General features: G+C 36.6%; 1 protein-coding gene across 1 annotated transcript in view; it reads left to right on the forward strand.

Moving 5' to 3' along the window:
* Positions 1-6,876: 6,876 nt before the first annotated feature.
* LOC116887943 overlaps positions 6,877-24,418 on the forward strand; it is a 60,561-nt gene continuing 43,019 nt past the window's right edge. Inside the window, exons 1-4 of the mRNA XM_032889399.1 lie at positions 6,877-7,002; positions 10,123-10,228; positions 20,897-21,088; positions 23,681-23,874. Of these exons, the coding sequence (XP_032745290.1) occupies positions 6,930-7,002; positions 10,123-10,228; positions 20,897-21,088; positions 23,681-23,874 (565 nt within the window). The 5' untranslated portion in view covers positions 6,877-6,929. The remainder of the gene's footprint in view (positions 7,003-10,122; positions 10,229-20,896; positions 21,089-23,680; positions 23,875-24,418) is intronic.

Below are 24,418 nucleotides of genomic sequence, written 5' to 3' on the forward strand. Positions count from 1 at the left end.
AAATAGCTGAGAAATATTTAAATATATTTTTCAGTGCCCTTAGACTTTAGGAACATTCGAATTAAAACTTTGAGATTTTTATATCATCTTATTCAGAATGTCTAAGTTACAAAAAGTAATGACATAATAGAGATATGGTTGCGAGGGAAATGGTACAAGTTTAAACTGGAAATTGGGTGGAGACCCCTCAAAATGCTAAAAATAGATCTACCATACAATCAAGTTATATCATTCCTGGGCAAAGACTCAAAGGACTCCCATCCTCTAGAGCTATCTGCTCATCTATGTTCATTACCGTTCTACTCACAATATCCAGGAAATGAAAATAGCCTAGAAGTCCATTAACTGAATGAATAGCTATTGAAACTGTGGTTTTCAGAAAAATGAAATTCTCTGAGGGACGTAACCCAGACCCAGAAAGGCAAACATAACATTTTTTTCTCATCTGTAGATGTTATCTTTGAATCTGTGAATATGTACATTTCATTTGGGATACTCATAGAGGTCAGGAAATTAAGAAGTGGCAATAGAGAGAGAGTTTGGATGGAGGAAAGATAGAATGCACTGGTATAAAGGTTAAAAAGGGAATATATGATTAGAAATGGTTAAAGTGGATTGGGGAGCACAGAGTAGAGCAGAAGAGGGAGTATGAGGAGGCATAAATAACACAAAGAAGCTTTCAAAAAAGATATATAGAAACTTCTTAATACATAGTATTTGTGTGTGTGTGTGTGTGTGTGTGTGTGTGTTGAGTCAAATAAAAATACCCTATAAGGAGCATTAATAACTCTACTGCATACACCAGGGCTTATCAAGAAAAATCCCAGTGCCAGAAATTTTTCATTTCTTTAGGAGTTGTCCAGTGACAACACATAGACTCCCAAACATTTCTCTCTATTGCCACTGCCATTTGGCTACCCTCCAGAACTTGATTATAAACCCTTTTGCTGAAGGAACCATATACTCGATTCATAGAATATAACAAAGTCAAGCTGGCACATACCTGATACCTTCATCCCTACTGAGTAGTTTTCATAGTGTTAAAAGGTGCTATGATAGCTACCAGAGGGAAAAAAAACAATCATCAGTCATACTCAGCTACAAACCATCGGAGCTATAATGATTGGCCATCATTGTTGGGCAGAAAACATCTGGCTAAACAGGAGTACCACTGTGGTTTTGCTAAACGGATATAGTATTAAACCAACTCCTTATGACTTATTATATACTTAGATCAATGCATCTCTAAATCCCCATCTGAGAAGCTTCAATTTGTAGTAGATGGTGATTAACACAGTGACTCACAACTGGCCAAGGCACAGAGATGAGAGATGACAATATGCCAAGACTTAAATGGAATATATATATATATATATATATATATATATATATATATATATATGGGGAGTATATGGTATATATATATATATACCAACCCTCTCATCCAAAGTCTCATGGGTTTGGAAAATGTGAAGGAATGAATAGAAGAAATAGAGAAGAATGCCTACAAGAAAACATTATAATTTGAGGAAGGCAATGCAACTGTGCCTATGAATTCCCAATGGTTGTAACAGTATGCACAAAACCTGTGTAGTGATAACTTGACTTCCTCCCTTCCAATTTGTATCCCTTTGATTTTTTTGTTGTCTAATTGCACTGCCTAGAACTTTGAGTACTATATTGAATAAGTGAGAGTAGGCAGCCTTGTCTAGTTTCTGATTTTAGTGGAATGGCTTCAAGTTTCTCTCCATTTAGTTTGATGTTGGCTACTGGTTAGCTGTATATTGCTCCTCCTATGTTTAGGTATGGGCCTTGAATTCCTGATCTCTCCACTACTTTTAACATAAATGGGTGCTGTATTTTGTCAACAGCTTTTTCTGTATATAATGAGATGATTATATGGGTTTTTTCCCTTTGAGTTTGTTGAGAAAGTGGGGAAGAGCCTTGGATACTTGGGCACAGGGAAAAACTTCCTGAACAGAATAGAGATTGCCTATGCTTTAAAATAAAAAATCAACAAATGGGATCACAGAAAATTGAAATGCTTCTGTAAAGCAAAGGACACTATCAATAGAATAAAGCAGCAACCCACAGATTGGGAAAAGATCTTTACCTATCCTACATCTGAAAGAAGGCTAATATCCAAAATATACAAAGAAATCAAGAGGGTAGATTCCAGAGAGCCAAATAACCCTATTAAAAAGTGGAGTACAGAGCTAAATAGAAAGTTCTCAACTGAGGAATCTTGAATGGTTGAGAAACACTTAAAGAAATGTTCAACATCTTTAGTCATAAGGGAAATGCAAATCAAAACAACCCTGAGATTTCACCTCACACCAGTTAGAATGGCTAAGATCAAAAACACAGGTGACAGCACATGTTGTCGAGTATGTGGAGAAAGAGGATCACTTCTCAATTGTGGTGAGACTACAAGCTAGTAAAAACACTTTAGAAGTCAGTCTGGTGGTTCCTGAGAAAATTGGAAATAGTGCTACCTGAAGACCCAGCTATACTGATCCTGGGCATATACCCAAAAGATGCTCCATCATAGAACAAGGACACATACTCCCCTATGTTCATAGCAACTTCATTTATAATAGTCAGAAGCTGGAAACAACCCAGATGTCCCTCAACAGAAGAATGGGTACAGAAAATATGGTACATTTACACAATGAAATACTACACAGTGATTAAAAAACAATGACCATGAATTTTAGGCAAATGGATGGAACTAGAAATATGAGTGAAGTAACCAGACACAAACAGCATACATGGCATGTACTCACTAGTAAGTAGATATTAGCCAAAAAAGCTCACAATGCCCATGATAAAACCTATAGATCATATGGAACATAAAAAGAAGGAAGACCAGGGGTGGATGCTTCAGTCTTGCATTGAGGAGTGAACAGGACGATTGTGGGAGGTGGAAGGAAAGGGTGACAAGGGAGGGAGAAAGGAGAGGAGGAAATAAGGGTGGCAGTATCAGAAATTGGAGAAGTGAGAAAGGTACAGACAGTCATGAAATCAAACAAAAAAAGGTAGCAGTAGCGGGAGTGGTGGTGAGAAACTAGGGATAGCCACTGGAGGGTCCCATACACCAGATAAACATGAAGCTCTCTGGGCCCTACAGGATTGATTTTAGCCATAATGCACAGAGAAGGGGGAAACCACCACCAGTGGATAGGCACAACCCCTGGGTGAGGGATGGGGCCACCCATCCATCTCAAATTTTTTAACCCCAAAATGTTCATGTCCAAAGGAAGAACAGGGGCAAAAGTGGAACACAGATGGAAAAAGGGTCAACTGAGGACAGCCCCACCTAAGGATACAGACAACAAACCCAATACTGTTGCCGTGGTCAAGAGGTGCTGGCTGACAGGAACCTAGTGCGGCGGTTCCTTGGGAGGTCAGTCCAGCAGCTGACCAATGCAGATGTGTAAGCTTGGAGCCAAGCAACACAATAACCTGCTTGGGGAGCTGGTAGAAGGACTGGAGGAACAGAGGGGAAGTGCAACCCCATTGGAAGAACAACATAGACTGGCCTGACTACCCAGTTTTCCCAGAGACTAGACCTCCAACCAAGGAGTGTACTTACAGGGATCCATGGCTCCAAATACATATGTAGCAGAGGATGGACTTGCTTGACAGCAACATGAGGAGAGGTCCTTGGTCCCAGGGAGGTTTGATGCCTCAGAGTTGGGGGATGCTGGAGTGTGTGGTAGAGTGTGGGTGGGTGGGGGACCCTGATACAGGCAAGGGGAGGGAGGAGGGCAGATGTGGGATGGGGGTAGGTGGAGGGGTAACCAGGAAGTAGGATATCATGGGATGGCGGGTTGTGGAGGGGGTAACCGGGGAGTGGGATATCATTTGAGATGTAAACGAATGGAATGGTCAATAAAAAAAAATCCATAGGTTAGCAACAATTGTTTTTGGTGTGACAGCATATACGAGATCTTGATGAAAAGACTCAATGATTAAAGGCACTTACTATTCAGCCTGGTGAGTGAGTTTGATCCCCGAGATTACATGGGAGGAAAGAATTGCCTTTTTCAAGCTGTCTTCTGTCCTCCACAAGCATAGCATAGTATCATTCAGGAGTACATGTACGCAAGATTATACTCATACAAATAAGAAAAATAAATGTTTAGAAAACGTATTCGACTATAGGATATTTACCTCTTCTTCCTAGAAGTTTTTTTTAAAAAGCACCCATTACACTGAAGTTGAGGACCCCTGTAGCTGAATTAGGGAAAGGCTGGAAGAAGCTGAGGAGGAGGGTGACCCCATAGACAGACCAGCAGCCTCAGATAACCTGGACCCTAGGTCTCTTAGACACTGAGCCACCAACCAGGCAGCATACACCAGCTGATATGAAGCCACCAACAAATACACAACAGAGGACTGCTGGGTGTGGGTTCAGTGGGAGAAGACCTGTCTAACCCTCTAGAGACTTGAGGCCCCAAGAAGTCAGGAGTCCTGGCAGGGGTTCACCCTCTTGGAGACATGGGGGGGAGGAGAAATGGGATGAGGAAATGTGAGTGGGGCATACTGAGAAGGAGCAATGACTAGGCTGTAAAATATAAAAACAATAATAAAAAAGCATTTTTGTTAGTCCATGCTATTGTCTACTTTTAATTATATCAACTACAGTTCTTTTCTTCTACAAATTCCTGTTCAGAACACATAGCTAAAGCTAGTTTAATCTTCTTGGCACATGACTTTAATTCCAGTTGTTGGTGGGTAGAGACAAGCAGGTCTCTGTGAGCTTCTAACAAGCACCATTTGCACAGTGAGTTTCCAGCTAGGCAGAGTTACACAGTAAGACTCGCTCTCTCAAGAACAAACCAGCAAACAAACAACAAAAACATAGTTTAAACAACAGAAGTTTATTAGTAAATTTTACATGTTAAGGAGTCTGAAACTAGGCAATCTCAGGGTCAATCCAGCCACACAAACATATTTTTGTTCACCTTTTTATTCTGCAAAACCCAGGGTTTTAAGGTGGCCAGATACGTTTATAAAGTTCCATCATTATAGCCACACCAAAATATAGGCAATGTGGAATAGAAGGGGCCAAAAGAGACAGCAGCCTTATCTTTACTGGGAGAAAATCTTCTGAGAATCTTATCAAATTTGCTGTTTGTCTGTTATTTCTCTAGATTTTCCATATGACCCCTCTTAGCTGCAAAATGTTCTATAAGAGAAATAGCTGGAAATTCTCGTTTCTATGTAGCATGAAAGGTGTTTATTAGCTTACTGAGGAGAAATTTGTTGCTGTACATGTATCTACTATTGTGTGCTTACTATACAAAATTAGAAACAAATGATAGTGTCTTAAAATGATACAGAGGAACCAGTTATTAACTGTATCTATAATGAATTGAATAGGTGAGCTCTAAACTTTTCCTTCCCAAGACTTATAGTAGAACTTTCGAAATGAATCATAATCAATGTGTTCCTTACTAACTGGAAGTTTCAGGAAAGTGGATATTGATTTAATAGGGAGAATGTTTCTGAGGGAACTGCAAGAAGACTGCTTGTAGAAGGCCCCACTTACCTATCACTAGACTATATAAGCAGAATTCTTGAATGACACCAATAATTTATAAGTTCTGAGCCAAGGAGCACTGATATTTGTCTTAAAGTTCACTTGAAAATAGGTGTGGTGACATATCCTAACACTTAGTAAGCGTTATTGAGTGGATCATCACTGAGTCTAAGGTCAAGTTGGACCATATAGTGTCGATCTCAAAATGAATGCAGTGGATATTGTAGAGGAAAGTCACATAACAGAAAAAGAATTCAATTCTGTATTTATAACATGTCTAATTTTACTATGTATATACAAGACCTTGGCTTTAACCATAATAGATCCAAGTAAATAAAATTGCTTATGCTCAAAATGAGTATTTATATTTTATAATAGCATACTAATACCATAAAGTACACATTTAATTGCCATGGTTTATAAAATAAATAGCTTGCTCTTAAAATATTAAACAAAACTGTTCAGAATAAATTATATTGAATCAGGGTACACCAAGTAAAGGATGCTTTTATTGGATACCATGTTTTTATTCATGGCAACAAAAAGTTTCAACCTGGAGCTCATAGTATTATCATTTTATTGGTAGCTGGAAAGCAGAGATTGAGAATAAAGTAAACAACAGATAAATTCCAAACAGGAAATAATACATAAAATATTCTCTAAAGCAATGGCTGAATAAATAAATACTGCAATTATATCTGCCCATAAAATAAATCCTAAAATGCTTTCCAAATCAGAAACTATATTCCCTTTTGTAAGTATTGCCTGTGAACTTGGAAGCTGTGCCCCAACTATTTTAAACTGTGTTTCCTGACTGGGTATTACTTCCCCCTTCATTGCTTTATTTTCCCTTCCTCGCAGCTTTACTTATCTGCTTCTGCATTTATTCCTTTTTCTAATTTCTCTTTTTCTATTTGCAATGCCACACAGTTGTGTCTTCTGATCCTTGCTTAGCAGTCCCAGTGGCCATGAAGTCAGAGAACTCTTACTCTAAGCAGTGTCGAAAACTGTATTCACAGAAATACGTTCCAAGTAAAGATTCTTCTTTGGCAATGGAAAAACATTATTACACCAAGTAGAAAGATAAACAAATAGTTTTAGGAAATGGCACGGACTTGAGAATAAACACAAGCAGTATACAGTTCATAAACAAATCACTTGTGTTCTGAGAAGCAGGAACTGTGGGTACAGGCAATCAATACATCTACAATGAAAAGTTAATTAGCAGTTTACACAGGCTGGAAGGGAAAAGTTCAAAATCCATCTTCACATACGGCCTATATAAGCCACTCACAATCTCTCCTCACCAGCTGGCTTTCGGAACGACAGGAGACCTAAGTTCAGTTGCTAACGCTGCTTAGGGTTCGGCTTTGCTCTCATAATGGCAGATTGCACATTTATGCTGACTCAAATTCTGTTCATCTCCTGGTTTTTGATGGCGCATTGCTCACAACGTAAGAAAATCTTACTTGTTTTATTTCTACAGGTTGAAGACATAATGAATTAAGTGGGTTTCAGTGTCCAAACCTAAGGAATTAACCAGCATTCTAGGCAAGAGCTCTGTTGTTGAAGCTATGTAAATTTTGAAAGAATCTTCTTTATTTGAGTTGTTTACTTTCTGAAGGGTTTTTTTCTTCTGAAGATAACATGTTCATTTCTGATCTCTTAGGTAAAAATTCTCTTAGGTGAAAAAATTCTGTGGGAAAATAATTAAAAATTTTATTTTCAGGATGCTGGTAATTAGTTTGGGCCACTTACACTTAATAATTTGTTTCTCAGAATGTCTTAACATTGTAATTTATTTTTAAGAAAAATTTCAATCTGCAATATATTCAGTTATGTATTTCTCTGATATAATCAAATCACATGGATTACTTTAAAGTGGTGGCTAAATAAATAGATTAAGTAATCATGTCTGTCTATAAATTAAAGCCTTAAATTGTTACCAAGAAAAGAACTATATTTCTTTTTCTAAACATTGCCTGGTAAAAACAGAAGTGGTCAAAGTTTAGCTAAGCAACAATATTTTCCCCAGTAATTGTGGTGGGGATTTCTATAATGTGAAGTCAGAGGGAACATTTTGGCCAGTTGAAGTTGTTTTTCATATTAGAAAAGAAAAGCATGAATCAAACTTTCCAAGTATTCAATTGTTGTTTTTTTTTTTTTTTAGTTTTGCTTACAAATGCTATCATATTTTGTGATATTTTCTTTTGTTCTTTTAGTAATATATTTAAATAATAAATCATGAAAAATAGGCTGTACAAATGTTATTAGCCTCCTATTGAATTCTAAATTAGTCACATCTTCTATGCTAAAGAGATACCAGGATTCAGACAATTCTGAAATCTCACTCTATAAACTGTTTTTTTTTTTAAATCTGTGCTGGTGAAGGATAAAATGATTCACCATTTTCTGGGATTAAGATTTTTGTGCTTTATGCATCCTGTGATTTGTAACAAGCGCTTTTCACTTGCTTTTAGACTAGTGTTTTCCTCAGTTCTTATTGGGGTGTTACTGCAGCCATATCTTGGCAGAAAAAGTGTCTATGGAAACTTTGGGGGGAAAACAGTATGCATTGATGCTGAAGTACTTGTTGTGTTACTCTCTGTGGCTTACTAGTTGGGGATTATTATTATTATTATTATTATTATTATTATTATTATTATTATTATTATTATTATTATTGCTATTGAAAATAGATCATTCTCTCATACAATATATCCCACTCACAGCTTCTCCTCCCGCCACTCCTCCCAGCTCCTACCCACCTCCCCTCTCTCTAGACTCAGTCCCCTCCATTTCCCTTCAGAAAAGAGAAGGCCTCCTAAAAACAGCAACCAAACATGACAAAACAAGATACAATTAGATAAGGCAAAAACCCTTATATCGAGGATGGACAAGACAGCTCAAAAGAAGGAAATGAATTCTGAGAGCAAGAAAAAGAGTCAGAGACACAGCCAATGGATTATTTAATCTACCTTTGTAAATCAGTGTCCTTTTCTTAAAAAATATTTCATCTGTTTACATTTCAAATGTTTCTGTTCCAGTTCTCCCTTCCATTAACCCTCCACGCCATGCCCCTTCCCTTTGCCTCTAAGAGAGTGCTCCCCCACCTGAACCCAATAGCATCTTCCTTCTCTCTGGGGCATCAAGCATCTGTCTCTCCCACTGATGCCTGATACAAGTAGTCCCTCTGGCTACATATTTATGTACAGGGTTTTATGGACTGGACATGCATACTCTTTGTTTCAGTGTTTGTCCCTGAAGCCTGAGGGCTCTGTTATTAGTTGACACTGTTGTTCACTTATGGAGTTGCAATCTCCTTAAGCTTCTTCAGTCCTTCTCCTAACTCTCACATTGGGGTCCCCATGCTCAGTCCGATGGTTGGCTGAGAGCATCCACATCTGTATTTGTCAGGTTCTGGCAAAGCCTTTCAGGGGACAGCCATACAAGGCTTCTATCAGCAAGCACTTCTTGGCATCAGCAATTGTGTCTAGGTTTGGTGTCTGCAGATAGGATGGATCCCTAGGTACGGTAGTCTTGGGTGGCCTTTCCTTCAGTTTCTGCACCATGTTTGTTCCTGCATTTTCTTTAAACAGGAAAAATTCTGGGTTGAAAATTTTGAGATGGGGGGTTGGGGATTTAGCTCAGTGGTAGAGCGCTTGCCTAGCAAGCGCAAGGCCCTGGGTTCAGTCCCCAGCTCCGGAAAAAAAAAGAAAGAAAGAAAGAAAGAAAGAAAGAAAGAAAGAAAGAAAGAAAGAAAGAAAGAAAGAAAGAAAGAAAGAAAGAAAGAAAATTTTGAGATGGGTGGTGGCCCCATGTCTCAATTGGGGAGGCCATGCCTATCCACTGGATATGGTCTCCTCAGGTTCTATCTTTCTGCTGTTGGGAATTTTGGCTAGTGTTATCCCCTTTGGGTCCTGGAAGCCTCTAACATCCCTAACATTCAGGACTTTCTACTGGTTCCCCTAACTATTCCCTACTCCCCACTGCTACATATCTCTCTTTATTCTCCTGGTCCTCTGAACTTATGTCTTGTCTCTTTAAAGGGAAGGGGATGCAGTTGTTTTTCTAGGAAAGCAAGAGTAAATTGAGGGTAGGCATGCCCGTTGTACACTACCTCTACCATGAGAGATACTGGTTTTCTTCCTTATCCAGAAGATAATGCTCTAATTTGCTCTGAGAGAGCATTAGATGTCCTTTTATCCATAATGCTATGGATCTTCATAAAGTCATATTTTCAAAATAAACAGAATAAAATAGTATGAGGAAATGATGTTTGGATAGTCACCATGAAATTTGAAGCCTAATCCTTATCAGTATGATGTTTGGAAAATCTTAAAGTAGCAAAACTTATTTTCCTTTTTTATTTAAAAATTTTTTTCTTGAATGAAAAGATAATTTCATTCTTTGCACTCTTCATGTCTGTTCCCACCTTCTCCTTCCACATGAACAATTTTCTTAATGTTTAGAACTTTGCACATGATATATATATATATATATATATATATATATATATATTTGAAACATTATTTTCTGTTGTTAAGATGATTTTTGAATTTTACTGTTTATAGCCAACTGTGCATCTGTGGAAGACTTTAAAGAGTGCCTAGGAAACACAACAGGTTTCTGCCCAAAGTCTATTGCTTGTGCATGCAAGGATGGCAAGCCTTTCTGCAAGTAAGTAGTAGTTATGCTGTAGAAAAAGAAAACATTGTATATTGTAAGTAATTACATCTGTTTTTGTTTCTCTCTCTCTCTCTCTCTCTCTCTCTCTTTCTCTCTTGTATATGCAAAGATATAAAATAATAATGTAATAAGAAACAGCTCTTATGCACATAGGACAATGAATGTGTTTTTCTAAAATATTATAAAAATTATACTGAAATTAAAAAAAACAGATGGTTTCTTTTGACTTTATGAGATTAATAGCATTCACATTTGCTTGCTGCACATAGACATTTTACAGCTAGATTATATATATATATATTCATTAGTAAACTGTGTTATTACTCTATCAAGCAAGAAAATTAGGTGTGCATCATTTTATTCAATAATGAATAATGATCTTTTATTTGTAAATCAAAATATGCTTTAGACATGCTATGACAGTCATTAAAACATTAAAAAATTTAAACAGATTTTCTATTTTCCTAACCCTAAAAATGAGAGTGATTGGAGGAAAACATACCATATAAATAAGAAAGCTCGCCTCGTTGATTAAAGAGAGTATAGCCCGCAAAGAGCCAACAATTAAAATGGACAATATCATGACCATGTATAGGCTAGGGCTCTGAGGTTTGAAATATTATACAGTTGGACAAATGCAGATAGACTATGCTCTAGACATTTGGAACAAATGTCCTTTCACTTCTATTCATGTACTTTTTTATCTTTCCTCTTTATAAGGGTTTATTCAATGAACCAATTACTGAATAGGGGTACTTACATAGTCCTACAAAAAACTGGACTCATACTAAAAACAATGAAAAGTGATTTTAAACAGTAAGGCATTGAAGCTAGCCTTGATGGTGTGTATATGTCTTCTCAGCTTTTCTCGAGGTAGGGAACAGGAAGAACAGATTGCTGGTCAAATTGTTTTTTTTCTGGTTTGGTGATTATGTTTACCTTTCAGTAACCTGCAGAGTACCTTCCCATACCAAAGAGACTAGAAAGTAAGGAGGAAGGATCCATGTAGGCACCAGCTTGACTTCTCCATGTTCAATGACTTGTGTGGGTGTTGTCCTTGGCAATGGGAACCTATTGTCAATTTGCAGATATCAACCAATTCTTTGGCTTCCCAACAGCCTGAGCAGTTTGGAGATTTCCATGTGACTCCCTTAGGCAACAGCTCAGCTGAATGCAACTCAGTCCCACCATTAGAAGCCTTGCCTGGCTATAAGAGATGGCCAGTTCAGACTTAGTATATCCCATTACTAGGAATCTTTATTGGATAATTTTCATACTTTCCAGGAAATTTCCACAGCACTAGGCTTCCACACCACCTCCTAAAGGCTCCTCCACATTCCAGCTGTCTCTTCCCTTACTCCTTCCCTCTAGCTCATTCCCCCTCACCTGATCCCTAGCTCCCATTTCAACACTCACCCCTATTCTATTCCCACTCCATGGAGATCCATGTGTCTCCCCTAGAAGCCTCCTCTTTATCTAACCCCTCTAGGTCTATGGATTGTAGATCTGTTAACATTTATATGATGGCTAATGTGCACTTAAAAATGAATACATACCATATTTATCTTTCTGTGTCTGGGTTACCTCATTCAGAGTGATTTCTTTTAGTTCCATCTATTTGCCTGCAAATTTCATGATGTCATTTTTAACAGCAGAGTACTACTCCACTGTGTAAATGCATTACATTTCTCTATCCACTCTTTGCATAAGGAATATCTAGGTTGTTTCTAGTTTTTCGCTGTTATGAATAAAACTGCATTGAATATGATGGAGTGAGTGTCTTTGTGATAGAGTGGAACATCCTTTGGGTATATGCCCAAGAGGTATAGCTAGATTTTGAGGTAGATAGATTTCCAAGTTTGCACTCCCACCAACAATGGAGGAGTGTCACTTATGTTACTGATCTTAGCCATTCTGACATGTGTGATGGAATCTCACAGTAGTTTTGATTTTGATTTGCATTAACCTGATACTAGGATATTGAACACTTTGAAGTGTTTAGCAACCATTGGGTGTGAGATTACTGTTTAGAGTCTCTACCCCATTTTTATTTGGATTATTTGTTGTTATATATATGTGTGTGTGTATGTATATATGATATATATTTGGTAATATATATTTAATTTATATATAGTTGAACATATTATATATATATATATGTTTGAAGTGTATACTCAGAAAAGACAGCAGTTGTGGTAATTAAAAACAATCAGTTTTTCCCACCAAAAGCCATAGGAACAAAATCAGTGTCTTATCATTTCTTGAATAGGAGAAACATTTGTTGATAAAAAAAATCTCCCAGGGAGAGACACAATCTCCCTACTCCCAAAGTCCTGATGTCAAACTAAGGTACAATTTCACCAAAGTTCACTGTGGAGAACCAATGAGTTTATTGGGCTTTCTTATGGGGCATAGATGAGGGATTCCTTACAGGAGTGTAGATGCTTTCCCTCAAGAGGATGTACTTGGAAAGCCTTTCCCAATAGGAAAGAGAGCTTCCCTGTAGCCACATAGCTAGGGCTTCTCTTCCCTAGTTTTCCATGGCTTCTATACTCAAGCTCTTTATGGAGCCATGTGCAATTAAGTTGGCATTTATGTAGCCATAAACACTCAGGTGAGAGTCTTGTGACATTCTGTGAGAGGAAGGCAACAGTTAACAATCCCTTGTAAGGGAATGTAGTTGCTTGGATCAGAGTGTAGTCACTCAAGGCAATATCTAATAACGTATTAAGATTCCACAGGCTATAGAGATAACAGCAAAATAGCACTATTTTAGCTATGTGTAGAACAGTAAATGTTTAGTAGTAAGTTGTAAAGGCGAATGTATGCCATCCTGTGTACATTAGGCACACTGTGGCATAATTCCAGTTAGATAACATGTTGGCAGGGGTGGTAGAATATATGCTAGCCAACAAGATGGGGGCCTGTGAATGGTACCTAAAATTGAATATAAAATGTTGTATCAAGATTACGAGGGCAGTTATAGTATTCCATTATATTTTCTTTGATACACTCAGTGTGCAAACTTTGACAAGAATTCTGAAGTCCAACAAGATAAACAGAAAACATGAAGGCAGGGAATTCTTCACACTGTGGCAAAACTTAGGTGACCAATGCAAGAAATATAATGACATAATGCTTTGTGTGTTATGAGCAGAAACATTTGCCCATTTGTCAACTCTGCTGTGTAACACTTGCATATATAGCTTGGACACAGGTTTTTGTATCAAAAGTCAAAAACCACAACTACCTATAAGGAGCATGCATAGTGGTTACATGAAAATTTAACTTTGTTAGTAGTAATTCAAGGAATTAAGTCCAGCTGAACAAGATGAATTTAATCAATGGGAGCTATATATTTGTTTTCTTAATGATTTATTTTTATTATATGTTCATTGGTGTTATATATATATATATATATATATATGTATATGTATAATACTCTGTTACAGATAGTTGTGACACGCCATGTGGGTGCTGGGAATTAAACCTGAATCCTCTGGAATAGAAGTCAGTATTTATAACTGCTGAGTCATCTTTCCAACCCGATATTCGTTTTTTTTTAGACTTATTTTTTTACTGTATGTATATGAATATTTTTGCTGCATGTATGTAAATCCAACAGGTATGTAGAGCCTAGAAAAGCCAAAATATGAAGTTGGAACTGGAATGGCAGATGGATGTGAGCTGCCATTAGGTGCCAAGAACTGAACCCCAGTCGTCTTCAAGAAAAGCAAGTGCTCTTAACTGCTGCGTCATCTCTTCAGCTCCATATGTTTTCAGTTAAGAAGCCTGTTTGATTTTTTTATTCTAGATCTACTTTCTGAAAATTACATAGTAGATAAAAGTGCCCCAGCACAATATTGGTTACTGTGCCCAACATAATAAATACCCAGTCCATTATTAGAAATAACCAGTGCCCCAGGCCCTTGCAGTACTAGCAGTTATGCTACCCTGGCCATACAACTCTGGCCATTACCTGTTCTGCTTTACAAATTTACTCTTAATATGGGTAGCATCAATAGTGATTTGTACTACAGTGTAAGTCCGGATATTTTGCTACCCATTGTTCAAACTTCTGTATAGCAAATACTTCCTGGTTTACGGGTCAACTCCTCTTAAACTTTTCAGACCATAGGTGCTATGGAAACCACTAGAAGCAGTGTGGGGGTGAAATAGTTTCACAGGAAGCAGCTGCATCTTGGGAGTAGGTAACTATTGAAAATGACACATAAGGCCTGTTAGGATATTGACTCCAACTTACAGGTTACCTTATAGCACTCCATGGAGAATGGGCGTTGCCCACCCATTGCGCTAAGACTGGATGGGATTTCCACACTGTAGTTAATAAAGACTCAGTGGCTCTGTCTGTAGTGGGCACTCTTACAAACTCCAGTTCTTAGAGGGTGCATCTAGACTCAGTTCCTTTTCTCAGCTGTTACTAAAAAGCCAAGTGTACCTCTTGTTTTTACCCTTACTGCAAAGCCATACAGATGACCTCTAACTGTATTGGCACACCTGGCAATTCTCAAAGCTTAGTATTGCTTAGTGTTCTTGGCAAGAAAATTTTGAAGACCATATATAGCCTAGGAGCATTCAAAAGCCTGTAAAATTCATAGCATCCTGGTATTTGAAAGGTTTATATATAATGTTACATGTTGCCTGAAATTAAACCGGTTATAACTAATGAAGCTACCATACCTAAGAATTGTGTAAATAGCCCAAGACCTTGAATCTTGAAGTAGATAACTTATTACTTTATATGTAAATAAGTGAATGATCATTCATTAAGAATTAATGACAAACTATATAAATAATCCCTGAAAGGATATATATATATATATATATTGTGTGTGTACGTGTGTGTGTTTGTGTAAAGTTTATACTCTGTCATAATACATAATACATACATATATTTGTCATATATATAATATATATACATATATTTTGTGTGTGCTTATGAATGTAATGGAATTAGATGATATCACTTAGTAATATGCATTCTTTCTTCCCAAATGAAGGTAACTCACTATTATGCATTTAATTCAAAGAATGCTGCAGAAAAAGCTAAGGAGGAATTATTTCCCCAACTGGAGAAATGTTAGGTACTGTAACAGAAATAAAAAACACTTAGTTCCCAGTAGTCAATCATTAGTCTCAACATTGCAGTCATCTTTCTCACTGGTAATTCAGGACTCTGGAAGATAATGTGGGCAATTTATTACACTCCACTGTACTCCATTTTATGGCCTCTCCTTCTGAGCTATCCACCGGAAAGCGTCTGCTCCCTGGTAGCTGGGGTTGCTATACTTTCTCTCACAATGCCAGAACTTGCTTTGCAATCCTTGTGTCTAAATTCCCCTACAGAAGTTTGTAATGCCCTCCTTTACAGATTACCCATCCTAGTTCTCAAGGACTGAAGAGGTTTAATTACAATCATGTAAATCCTTTGCTTACTCCTTGCAGGCATTGATTTGAAACAGCCATGGCCCCACTTTAAAGCATGTCAATTCAGGAAAAAACAGGCTCATCATACAGCAGTACTGTAATATGGAAGCCCGTCTTCCTCTATGGGGAAAAATTTTTTGTAATTGTTATTTGGACCTAAATTAATTCCATAAAACTACCAAGTTTGCATTTAAGGCTGATGGAAGAAAATAAATCATAACACATCTACTTTCTTGTTATCTTAACTGGCCTTTACCCCTCTTCCCACTTCTATTCTTATTTGCTTCTTTTTCTTATCAAGTCTTGTGACAAGTCACACCCTCTCCTGGCCACATTTGCTATTTCCTAGGCCCACAGTAGACATGCCCACACAATAAACACACTAGCCTAGTATCAGAGAAAAGAGAAAAGAAGAAAACAGATTACAAATTATCAAGGAGCATTTTGTAACAGCTATTTTTCATTGTGGCTATAAATAATGGCTTTATCATACCCTTGAAAAACTTGAGTACAAATTGCCATTGAATGCTTAATTCTTGCAGAATATCCTCCCTTCTTCTATACTTTCCCACGGGAATCATCCTTGTAGTGGAAGATCCTGCTCAGTTGGTCATGCCTCCCTCCTTCTCAAGATGACCCATTAAATAAGGGTAATATTTCCTTAGATCTGACAGCAATTATGAACATGATGCCTAGGGATGGATGCACAATAATATTACTGTTTTCTCTGCTTCATTTCTTTTAGAGAAGTGCCATTTTCTTCCTTGTTCCAAAGACCCATCATCCAGTTATTCAGATTTTCATGGAGCTAAATGTTTAGTGTTTGTAGTATCTAACGTTTCTGGAGAGTATAGACTTGACCAGGTATAGTTTTTGATCATGAAGGCCTTTTACTATATTTTCATGTGTTATATCTTTTCTTTGTCTTTGTTTAGTTGGCATGGAGAAAAAGCAAAGTGTGTGTGTGTGTGTGTGTGTGTGTGTGTGTGTGTGTGTGTGTGTGTTTCAGTTAAGTCTCATGTTCTTTCTCACTCTTCTCTTCCCATATATCCCAAGCCCCTGCATGCTATTCTGGTCATAAGAAAAGAGACAGCGCCCATTTTCTTCTCTCATACTTTCCCTCAACTAAAAAATATGGAATTTAAATTTTGGCTCCTTCATTCACTATTTTCTTAGTCATTTAAGAAACTGAGGGAGGGGAAATCCTTTATTTCCTTGTTTGGGAAAAAAAATCTAGCTATATATTCCAGATTAGCCTTGAGCTTGTGACCTGTTGTCTCTGCATCCAGAGTGCTGGGATTACAGGCATGTACCATCATGTTTTGAGATGGTCTACTTCAAATTATATTTCATTCTCTAATTTTCTTATTCTTTCATCTGTAGCCAGGTGGGTGTTAACAGCCAAATAAACTGCAAAGAAAAGCCCATTATCAGCCTACACAGTAGAAAACAAAACCAAATCATCATCATCATCATCATCAAAAACAACAACAACAACAACAAAACATCCTCACCATCTATACATTAGCTAGAAGATTAGTGTCAAAAATTTATATGAACTGAAAGTCTCAATGCCAAAAATAAAACCAATCCAATTAAAAGTAGAATATAGAACTGAACAAATTCACAGATGAAATGCAAATAGCTAAGAAACATTTTAAAAACTATTTGTCTTTGGGAGTCTGATTTACCTCACCTACGATAGTTTTTTCTAGCTCCATCCATTCTATCTGCAATTTTTCTTAACAGCAGAATAGTATTCAGTTGCATAAATATAGCACATTTTCATTTTCTATTCATCTGTTGATGGATGGCTAACCTTTTTCCAATTTCTAGGTACTATGAATAGAGCAGCAATAAACATGGATGAACAAGTCCCTCCAAGTAGGCTGTAGAGTTCGTTGAGTATGTGCACATGAGTGGATCTTAATAAAGAATGATTTCTAGCCTTCTGAGAAATCACCACCCTCATTTGATAAGTACACGTTTCCATTCCCACTAGCAAGGAGTAAGTGTCCTCCTTCCCTGTCCTCCTTGCCATCATGTGATGCTCTTCGTTCTATTGTTCTTGGCTATTGTGACTGGGATAAGATGAAATCTCAAAGTAGTTTCAATTTGCATATTCTAGATAGCTGTGGATGCTGAATATTTCTTCAAGTATTTTTGAGCCAATTGTGTTTCATCTTTTGAGAGCCCTCTTCATAGTGCTGTATCCCATTTTAAATTACTTGTGATATTGATTCTTAGGGTTTTGTTTTGTTGTTTATACACTTTGAATGATAACCAACTCTCATGTATATTTGGTAAGTGAGAGGAATACTGATCTGTGGGCAGAGAGATATTAATATATAGGGTGGTTTGATGCTGTATACCATTTAGCAAATTAAAAATGGTAGATTCATGCTGGGGCCTATGAGCTCCCCAACCATGGGTTCTTGGCCAGATTTTAGTATTAGTCATGTGTCTTCAACTGGGGAGTGGGCCTTAAATACAATCAAACAAGGTGCATTACCTCCATAATATCTGTGCCACTGTTGTGCCCACTGGCATATTCTGCTATACCTGTCATTGCTGCAGTTAAAAACCAGGTAAAATTCTTGAAGACTTTTCCCCCATAGCAGCTTACACAGTACCTTCTGGTACTATGAAACCAAGCTAGTGAGGAAAAAGTTTCTAAATCAGCATTAACATGATTTGTCTATGTCCTGTGATGAAAGTATGTGGTTTATTCAATAATAAAGTCTTGCCAATAAGTTCTGGTTGGCGACAAAGAGTAATATTGATAACCTGTTTTGGAGATTTCTGGGTCACCTCTAAGCAACAACCTGAGGGAAGGTATCCCACTCTTGGCACTGGACTTTTAACTTGGCAACCTTTGGCTTCTAGAAATAGCATAATTCTCTGGGTAAGGATGATTTCAACTACTCTTTTATTTAAATTATTTCACCTGTCTCTCTTATGTACATGTGTGTAATAAATTTCTATATAGCATTATTATTATTATTATTATTATTATTATTATTACTGTGTCTTTCTATGTAGTTCTGACTGGCATCCAACTCACTTTATAGACCAAGTTGGCCTCAAATTCACAGGCAGCAGTCTGCCTCTGCCTCTCAAGTGTTTAATTAAAGGCAGGTATCACCATGCCTGGCTTTTCATTTTTAATGTTAGTTATCCCTTCTTCTACCCTTTCCTCTGCCTTATTCTTCCATTCCTTTTTTTCACCTAAACTTCCATTCCCCTTATTCCTGGTTCATAGTATCTGTGTTCCACTATTCCATTCTTTAAATGTCTTTCTTCCTCTTCTCTATTGTCTTTTCTAGTTTCCTAGATTCCACAAGTACTACAATGGAAGCAAACAAATCTAAAAATATTAATAATATCTGTGAAATACATCGACCTTTAAGTAGATCAGTGAAAACAAGAAACCAAGAAATGTAATGTAGAGATAAACAGTCAACTAGAAAAATACATAAATAAAAGCATGTTCTGGAAGGCAAGTGAAAATTCAATGAAGAGAGAGTGGTCAGCTATGTTAAATGCAGCAGACAGGTTAAGTAAAATTAGGTTGCTTTTAGCATTATGAGGCTAGGGATAAGAAATAAAATGTTGTTTTGGAACAGAGTCAGAGACAGTTACTATTATAAAAATTTGAAATATTTCTTTGTATTTCTCACAGTAGTCAAGTAGTATGTGAAATTCTTTGTTTCTTATGGTAATTATGGAATAAAACCTTCATATAAACATTCATTTACTTGGCATGAATCTCTACAATATATATAGCACTTCTCAAGTGCAGCATTGTGGATAAATTACTTGAATTTTGGCAATTTCTCTCTTTCCTGTCTCTGTGTCTCTGTCTGTCTCTTTTATTGTGTGTGTCTCTCTCTCTGCTTTTTTATGTCAATTAGGCATATATGGATATTACATTTTTATTCAACAGTATGTTGCAAATATCTGGAATAATATTTAGCACACAGTCAATACATTTTTGAATGAGTGAAATATTATTGTAAGATAGATAGTCCATTTGTCATTTACTGCTAGATAAAGAAATACATTCTCACCAAAGTCTTTTCCAAGGACGAAATACAGGCAAGTGGATAAGATATATGAAAACTCTTCTTTGACCTGTTTAAATTGGTAAAAGTATATTACATACTAAAAGGCACATCCTATTAGTACATGACTATTAGTTTGAAACTGGCAGATAATTTAAGGAATCACAGATAATTAGTGCTATGAAAGATCATAACTATCTAACTTTCTAGTCATTTCCTTCATGTCAACCATGACAGTAATATTTAATGTGTTTTTGGAACCACACAAAAAAGCAACAAGTAGCTTACCTTACTAACTGCCTTTACTGTACAACTGGGTAATCTCATATCAATCCTTTAGGAGACAGTGCCCCTAAAGACACGACCCCAGAAAACTTCTCCTATAGTCACTTCCAGGGGACACATGAAAAATCCCATTCTACTGACTTCACCAACATAGAAATTTCTATGTGGGTGTATGCCACTCTGGATTTGGTCTATGCACAAGAGATCCGTATTCACATTATTTGGCTGCATCCCAAGACTTATGAAACACACGCAGTTCACAAATGAGTCACTTCTTTAAAAAAATAAAAAGGAAACTCTGGAGTCCTGGGAAAGATGAGGGCAGACATGTTTTTCTGGCAGCCTATTCTCTTCTCATGTTTCTTCTTGCATTTCTTGTGGCATGGTAGATTTAGTCTGTTAACTTGTATTCTTTCCTTCAGAAGTTAGTGGGTGGGAGGGATAGGGCCTGCCCTCTAGAGAACTGGCAGCTTATACTGAGTAGAACTCTATTTTTACAGAAGCCAGAAAGCTGGAGTAGTCAAAGTAGAACGGGGGTAGGAGCAGTGCACAAAATGTGGAAAGTTTTGAAAGCATACTTAAGATAGCTTTTCTCCTCTCCCTGTTCTATGTACTAATTATTACATCTTCATTAGCTGATGGTTAGGAAATCCTGAAATCCCACAGCTTTGGTATGATTACTTAATGTGTCAAAACTTGTAAGGTTTAGAGCACTTGCTCAAGTGGAAAAATGGGATGATGTAAATCTCTGAAGAGATTAAGGAAAAGTCTCATGGTTGAGTAACAATGAAACATTGATTCACTCATATGAGATAACTTGTATTCCTCTATTGTGTGAAACATTTGTTTTATCCCTACTTAGATGTCCAAATTACAGAGGCCAGTGGGGAGACTACTGGTACATGGGAGAGAAATGTGAACAACTCTGGAACACTCTGGACCTGATTTTAGTAGCAACATTGCCTGGAATAGCACTGGCTATAATCGTTGGTGTGGCAATCCAGGTTATCCATTACTGTAAAGGGAAGTCAAAGAAGCATGGAGATCAGAACAGGTAAGATATTTCTCAGTAATTCAGAGAAAAGTAGTGTGCTTTTTCTCACTTTTCTCACTCATGGGACCAGCAAATGAATCAAGAAATAATGAATGCCACTTACTGTGCATGTAATGTGTATATTTTCTTTCCTATCCATCAACACTGTAATTCAACATCAAGTTAACATTGCCAAAGTACACATATTTGGTTTAGGATTTCAGTAGGGAAAAATATAAAAAGCCCTTCTTCAAATAAAAACCAAACCAACTGACAATATGTCCCATTTCAGTCCTTTTTCTCCCACTAGGACAGTGTTTGCGTATACCACATATTCTTCTCTAGTGGTGTGAGAATAGAAGATCAGAGGTGGCTGTGCCCGTCCATCCAACTTCCTTATACTAGCAGCAACACCAAAAGATGAATCTGAAAGTCTTGTCTGCAGTGACATCTGTCTTATTTAACTAATTTCACATCCTTGGGCTCTAATTTTCTCATCTACAAAATAGAGATGTTTATAATCAGGCCTACTCACTTCAGAGATGGTGAGGATGATACTAAAAGCAGCAATCAGGTACAGACTATTTATTATGCATGGCGAGATGAGTTACAAATGTTTCACGGCTAGTAATTCATTTAATCCTCTCAACAACCCTATAAAGCATTGATGAGACTACTGAGGCATAGAAAGATCAAATAACTTGGCCAAGGCTGTGGTGTTGAATCTGGTTACTCGGCATAAATTTCATGCTGTGCTAACGGAATCCAATTAGCTAAAACAGTGTTAAAGTTGGTACGTCTTGCTGCATCACCTTTATTTCTTTATATAAAACAAACTCTATCCTTTATGGTTTTCAATGCTTTTGAACATTAGAAATATGAGGGTTAAATATCAGTGTATAATCTCATCAATTTTCTATCCTTAATTAAATTATCATCTGCTTTGCTTCATCGTTATCATGACGAAGATGATATTTGTGAGATACATTTGAAACATTGGTTTTTGTGGGAAGGTGTGTTGCTTGTGCCTCCTTGATAGGCACAACTCCAGTTGACATGATAGCAGTTTGAACTGCCATGGGTATGTCTGAAAAGTAGATTAATCTCACAACCATTTGTCATTTTCAAGTTTAATCTTTGTGCCACTATTCCATATTTTAAGGTTTCATGGTGTGTGTATACATATGTATTCATGTTTTATGTATATGGTATATATAATAAATGTTAACAAACATAATTTTGTAAATAAAATTAACGTCAAGAATTTCATATTATCAGTTAATAAAAGCTGTAAATTCCTTGAGGCACTAACCAAGCATTATAATTACAAATAACACCTATGTAGGTCACTTTAAAACTATTCTCTGTAATCTTCCTATCCCGAAGTTCTTTGTTGGATTCATAATTGTTACCTATGTGTATGTATGTCTGTGTGAGTGTGTATGTATACTATGTGAGTGTGAATGCCTACAGAAGCTACAAGAGTGAATCTGAGACTCTGACACTGACGTTGTAGACAGTAGTGACTGCCCAACATGGGTTCTGGGAACTGAACTTGGGTCCTTTTGAAAAGCAGCAAGTTCTCTAAACCAATGAGCAGTTAACTCCAGGCTTCCTAATCCAAAGTTTATAATCAATGAACAGAACATATACGTCAATTCTCTTTCTTTTAATAACTCTGTGACTTTGAGGAAACTAAAGTTCACTGTTCCCTCATTTATAGAAAAAAGGAGTTTCTGTATCTTATTTCTTCATCATTCTAAGACTTAAATGAAATAATTAATGGTATTTAGAAGGATAAACAAAACTGAGATTTTTATCAAGATAGTGATAGTCTTCACAAGATTTGAGGTCATTCGTGGGTTTTCTATATAAATACTTAAGGAACTGTACTTTCTTTAACTTAATGTGATTTTTTAATTTGAGTTTCTTTTTATAGCTCTTTTATTATGTGAACTGTGAATTGACAAGATAATTCTGAATCTACTCTGTGAGATTCTTTAAATTAGTGGAAAATGAAAAGATTATTAAGCCTGAGTAGGGTTAAAATCTCTTCTTCCACAAATTCCTAAATAGGTAGTCCAAAAAGTCTCCATAAATTGTCTAGGCCTTAGGTTTCTTATCTGTGAATTGAATTTAAAATACCCAACTAGCGAGTTCTCTGTATATTCAAATGATGCAGTGAAATTCTTTGTGCAATATCCTGCTTTCTAAAATTTACTTTCAATTGCATAATAGAAAAGATGGATTAATAATTCCATAGGAAAATAGATATAAATGTGTATATATTAATATATGTGATAAATTGGTAATTGGTGAGTCAATGTGGGAGATATATGGATATTTCTAATTGTTAAAAATTTCTTTTGACTTTACAATATGCTTGAAGGTTTTTACAACAAAATGTTGTATAAAATCAGATGAAGTAAAGTACCTTGATCATAAAATAGTTTTGATAGATTGCAGCTTTTATCAATTCTTTTTCTTGAATATAGTCTTAAAATGGAAGCATTTGATGTGTATTCTCAACAAAACATTATTAAGACATTGGTTTATAACCAGTTATGCAAATACTTTATCTTAACTGGATTGCATTTTTTTTTTATGTGCCAGAGTGGAGAGGAGTATGTCAGAACTTCGACCTCAGCATAATTCTGCATATGGTTTTGGTACTGATAGAAATCTTCCTCAACCTAATCAAGGAGAGGTAAACACTGAAACTTACTTGTTAAATAAACATCGTTTACAGAAGATATCAAAAAGAGAAATGCCACAGAGAGTGAAAGCGGAGTTTTCCAATGTTAAAAGTAAATATCAAAAGATGAAATTGCACCAATATGGGATAGTTGGTGCTAGGCTATCTATCAAATATCAGTAGAGTGCAGGCCAGGCCTGCAGCAGTGGCACTGGAGATGTTCTCTTTCTCTTCTATATATCATTCCCTTCCAGGCAAAATCAAGTTAAAACATATTTCAAAAGCAAGCTTGGAAAAAACTAAAACACATAACAAAAAAAGTTGCCAGAAGGGGACAACAAAGATATGAGCAAAAGGCCAAGAATTTGGGCTAGATATTAAAATCAGTGTGTTTTAGGAACTGCTCTGAATAAAAAGTAAAAGTGACCTTGCTGTCGCATTAGACCACAATAAAAGAGTGTCAGAAATATTGTTCTTCAAACAATTCACAAAGTGTAACAAAATAATCTCTTTGTTAGCTTTTATTTATCATTAAATATGCTGATAGTGACGTTTGTATTCTAAAGAAGTACAAACTGTATTGGAATTAAATAGCTCCAGGCTCAGCATAGTTCTATATATGTGTCTCAGTATAGTTCTATATATGTGTCTCAGTA

This window comes from Rattus rattus, chromosome X, assembly GCF_011064425.1.
Source record: "Rattus rattus isolate New Zealand chromosome X, Rrattus_CSIRO_v1, whole genome shotgun sequence".
In the NCBI taxonomy this organism is placed as follows: Eukaryota; Metazoa; Chordata; class Mammalia; order Rodentia; family Muridae; genus Rattus; species Rattus rattus.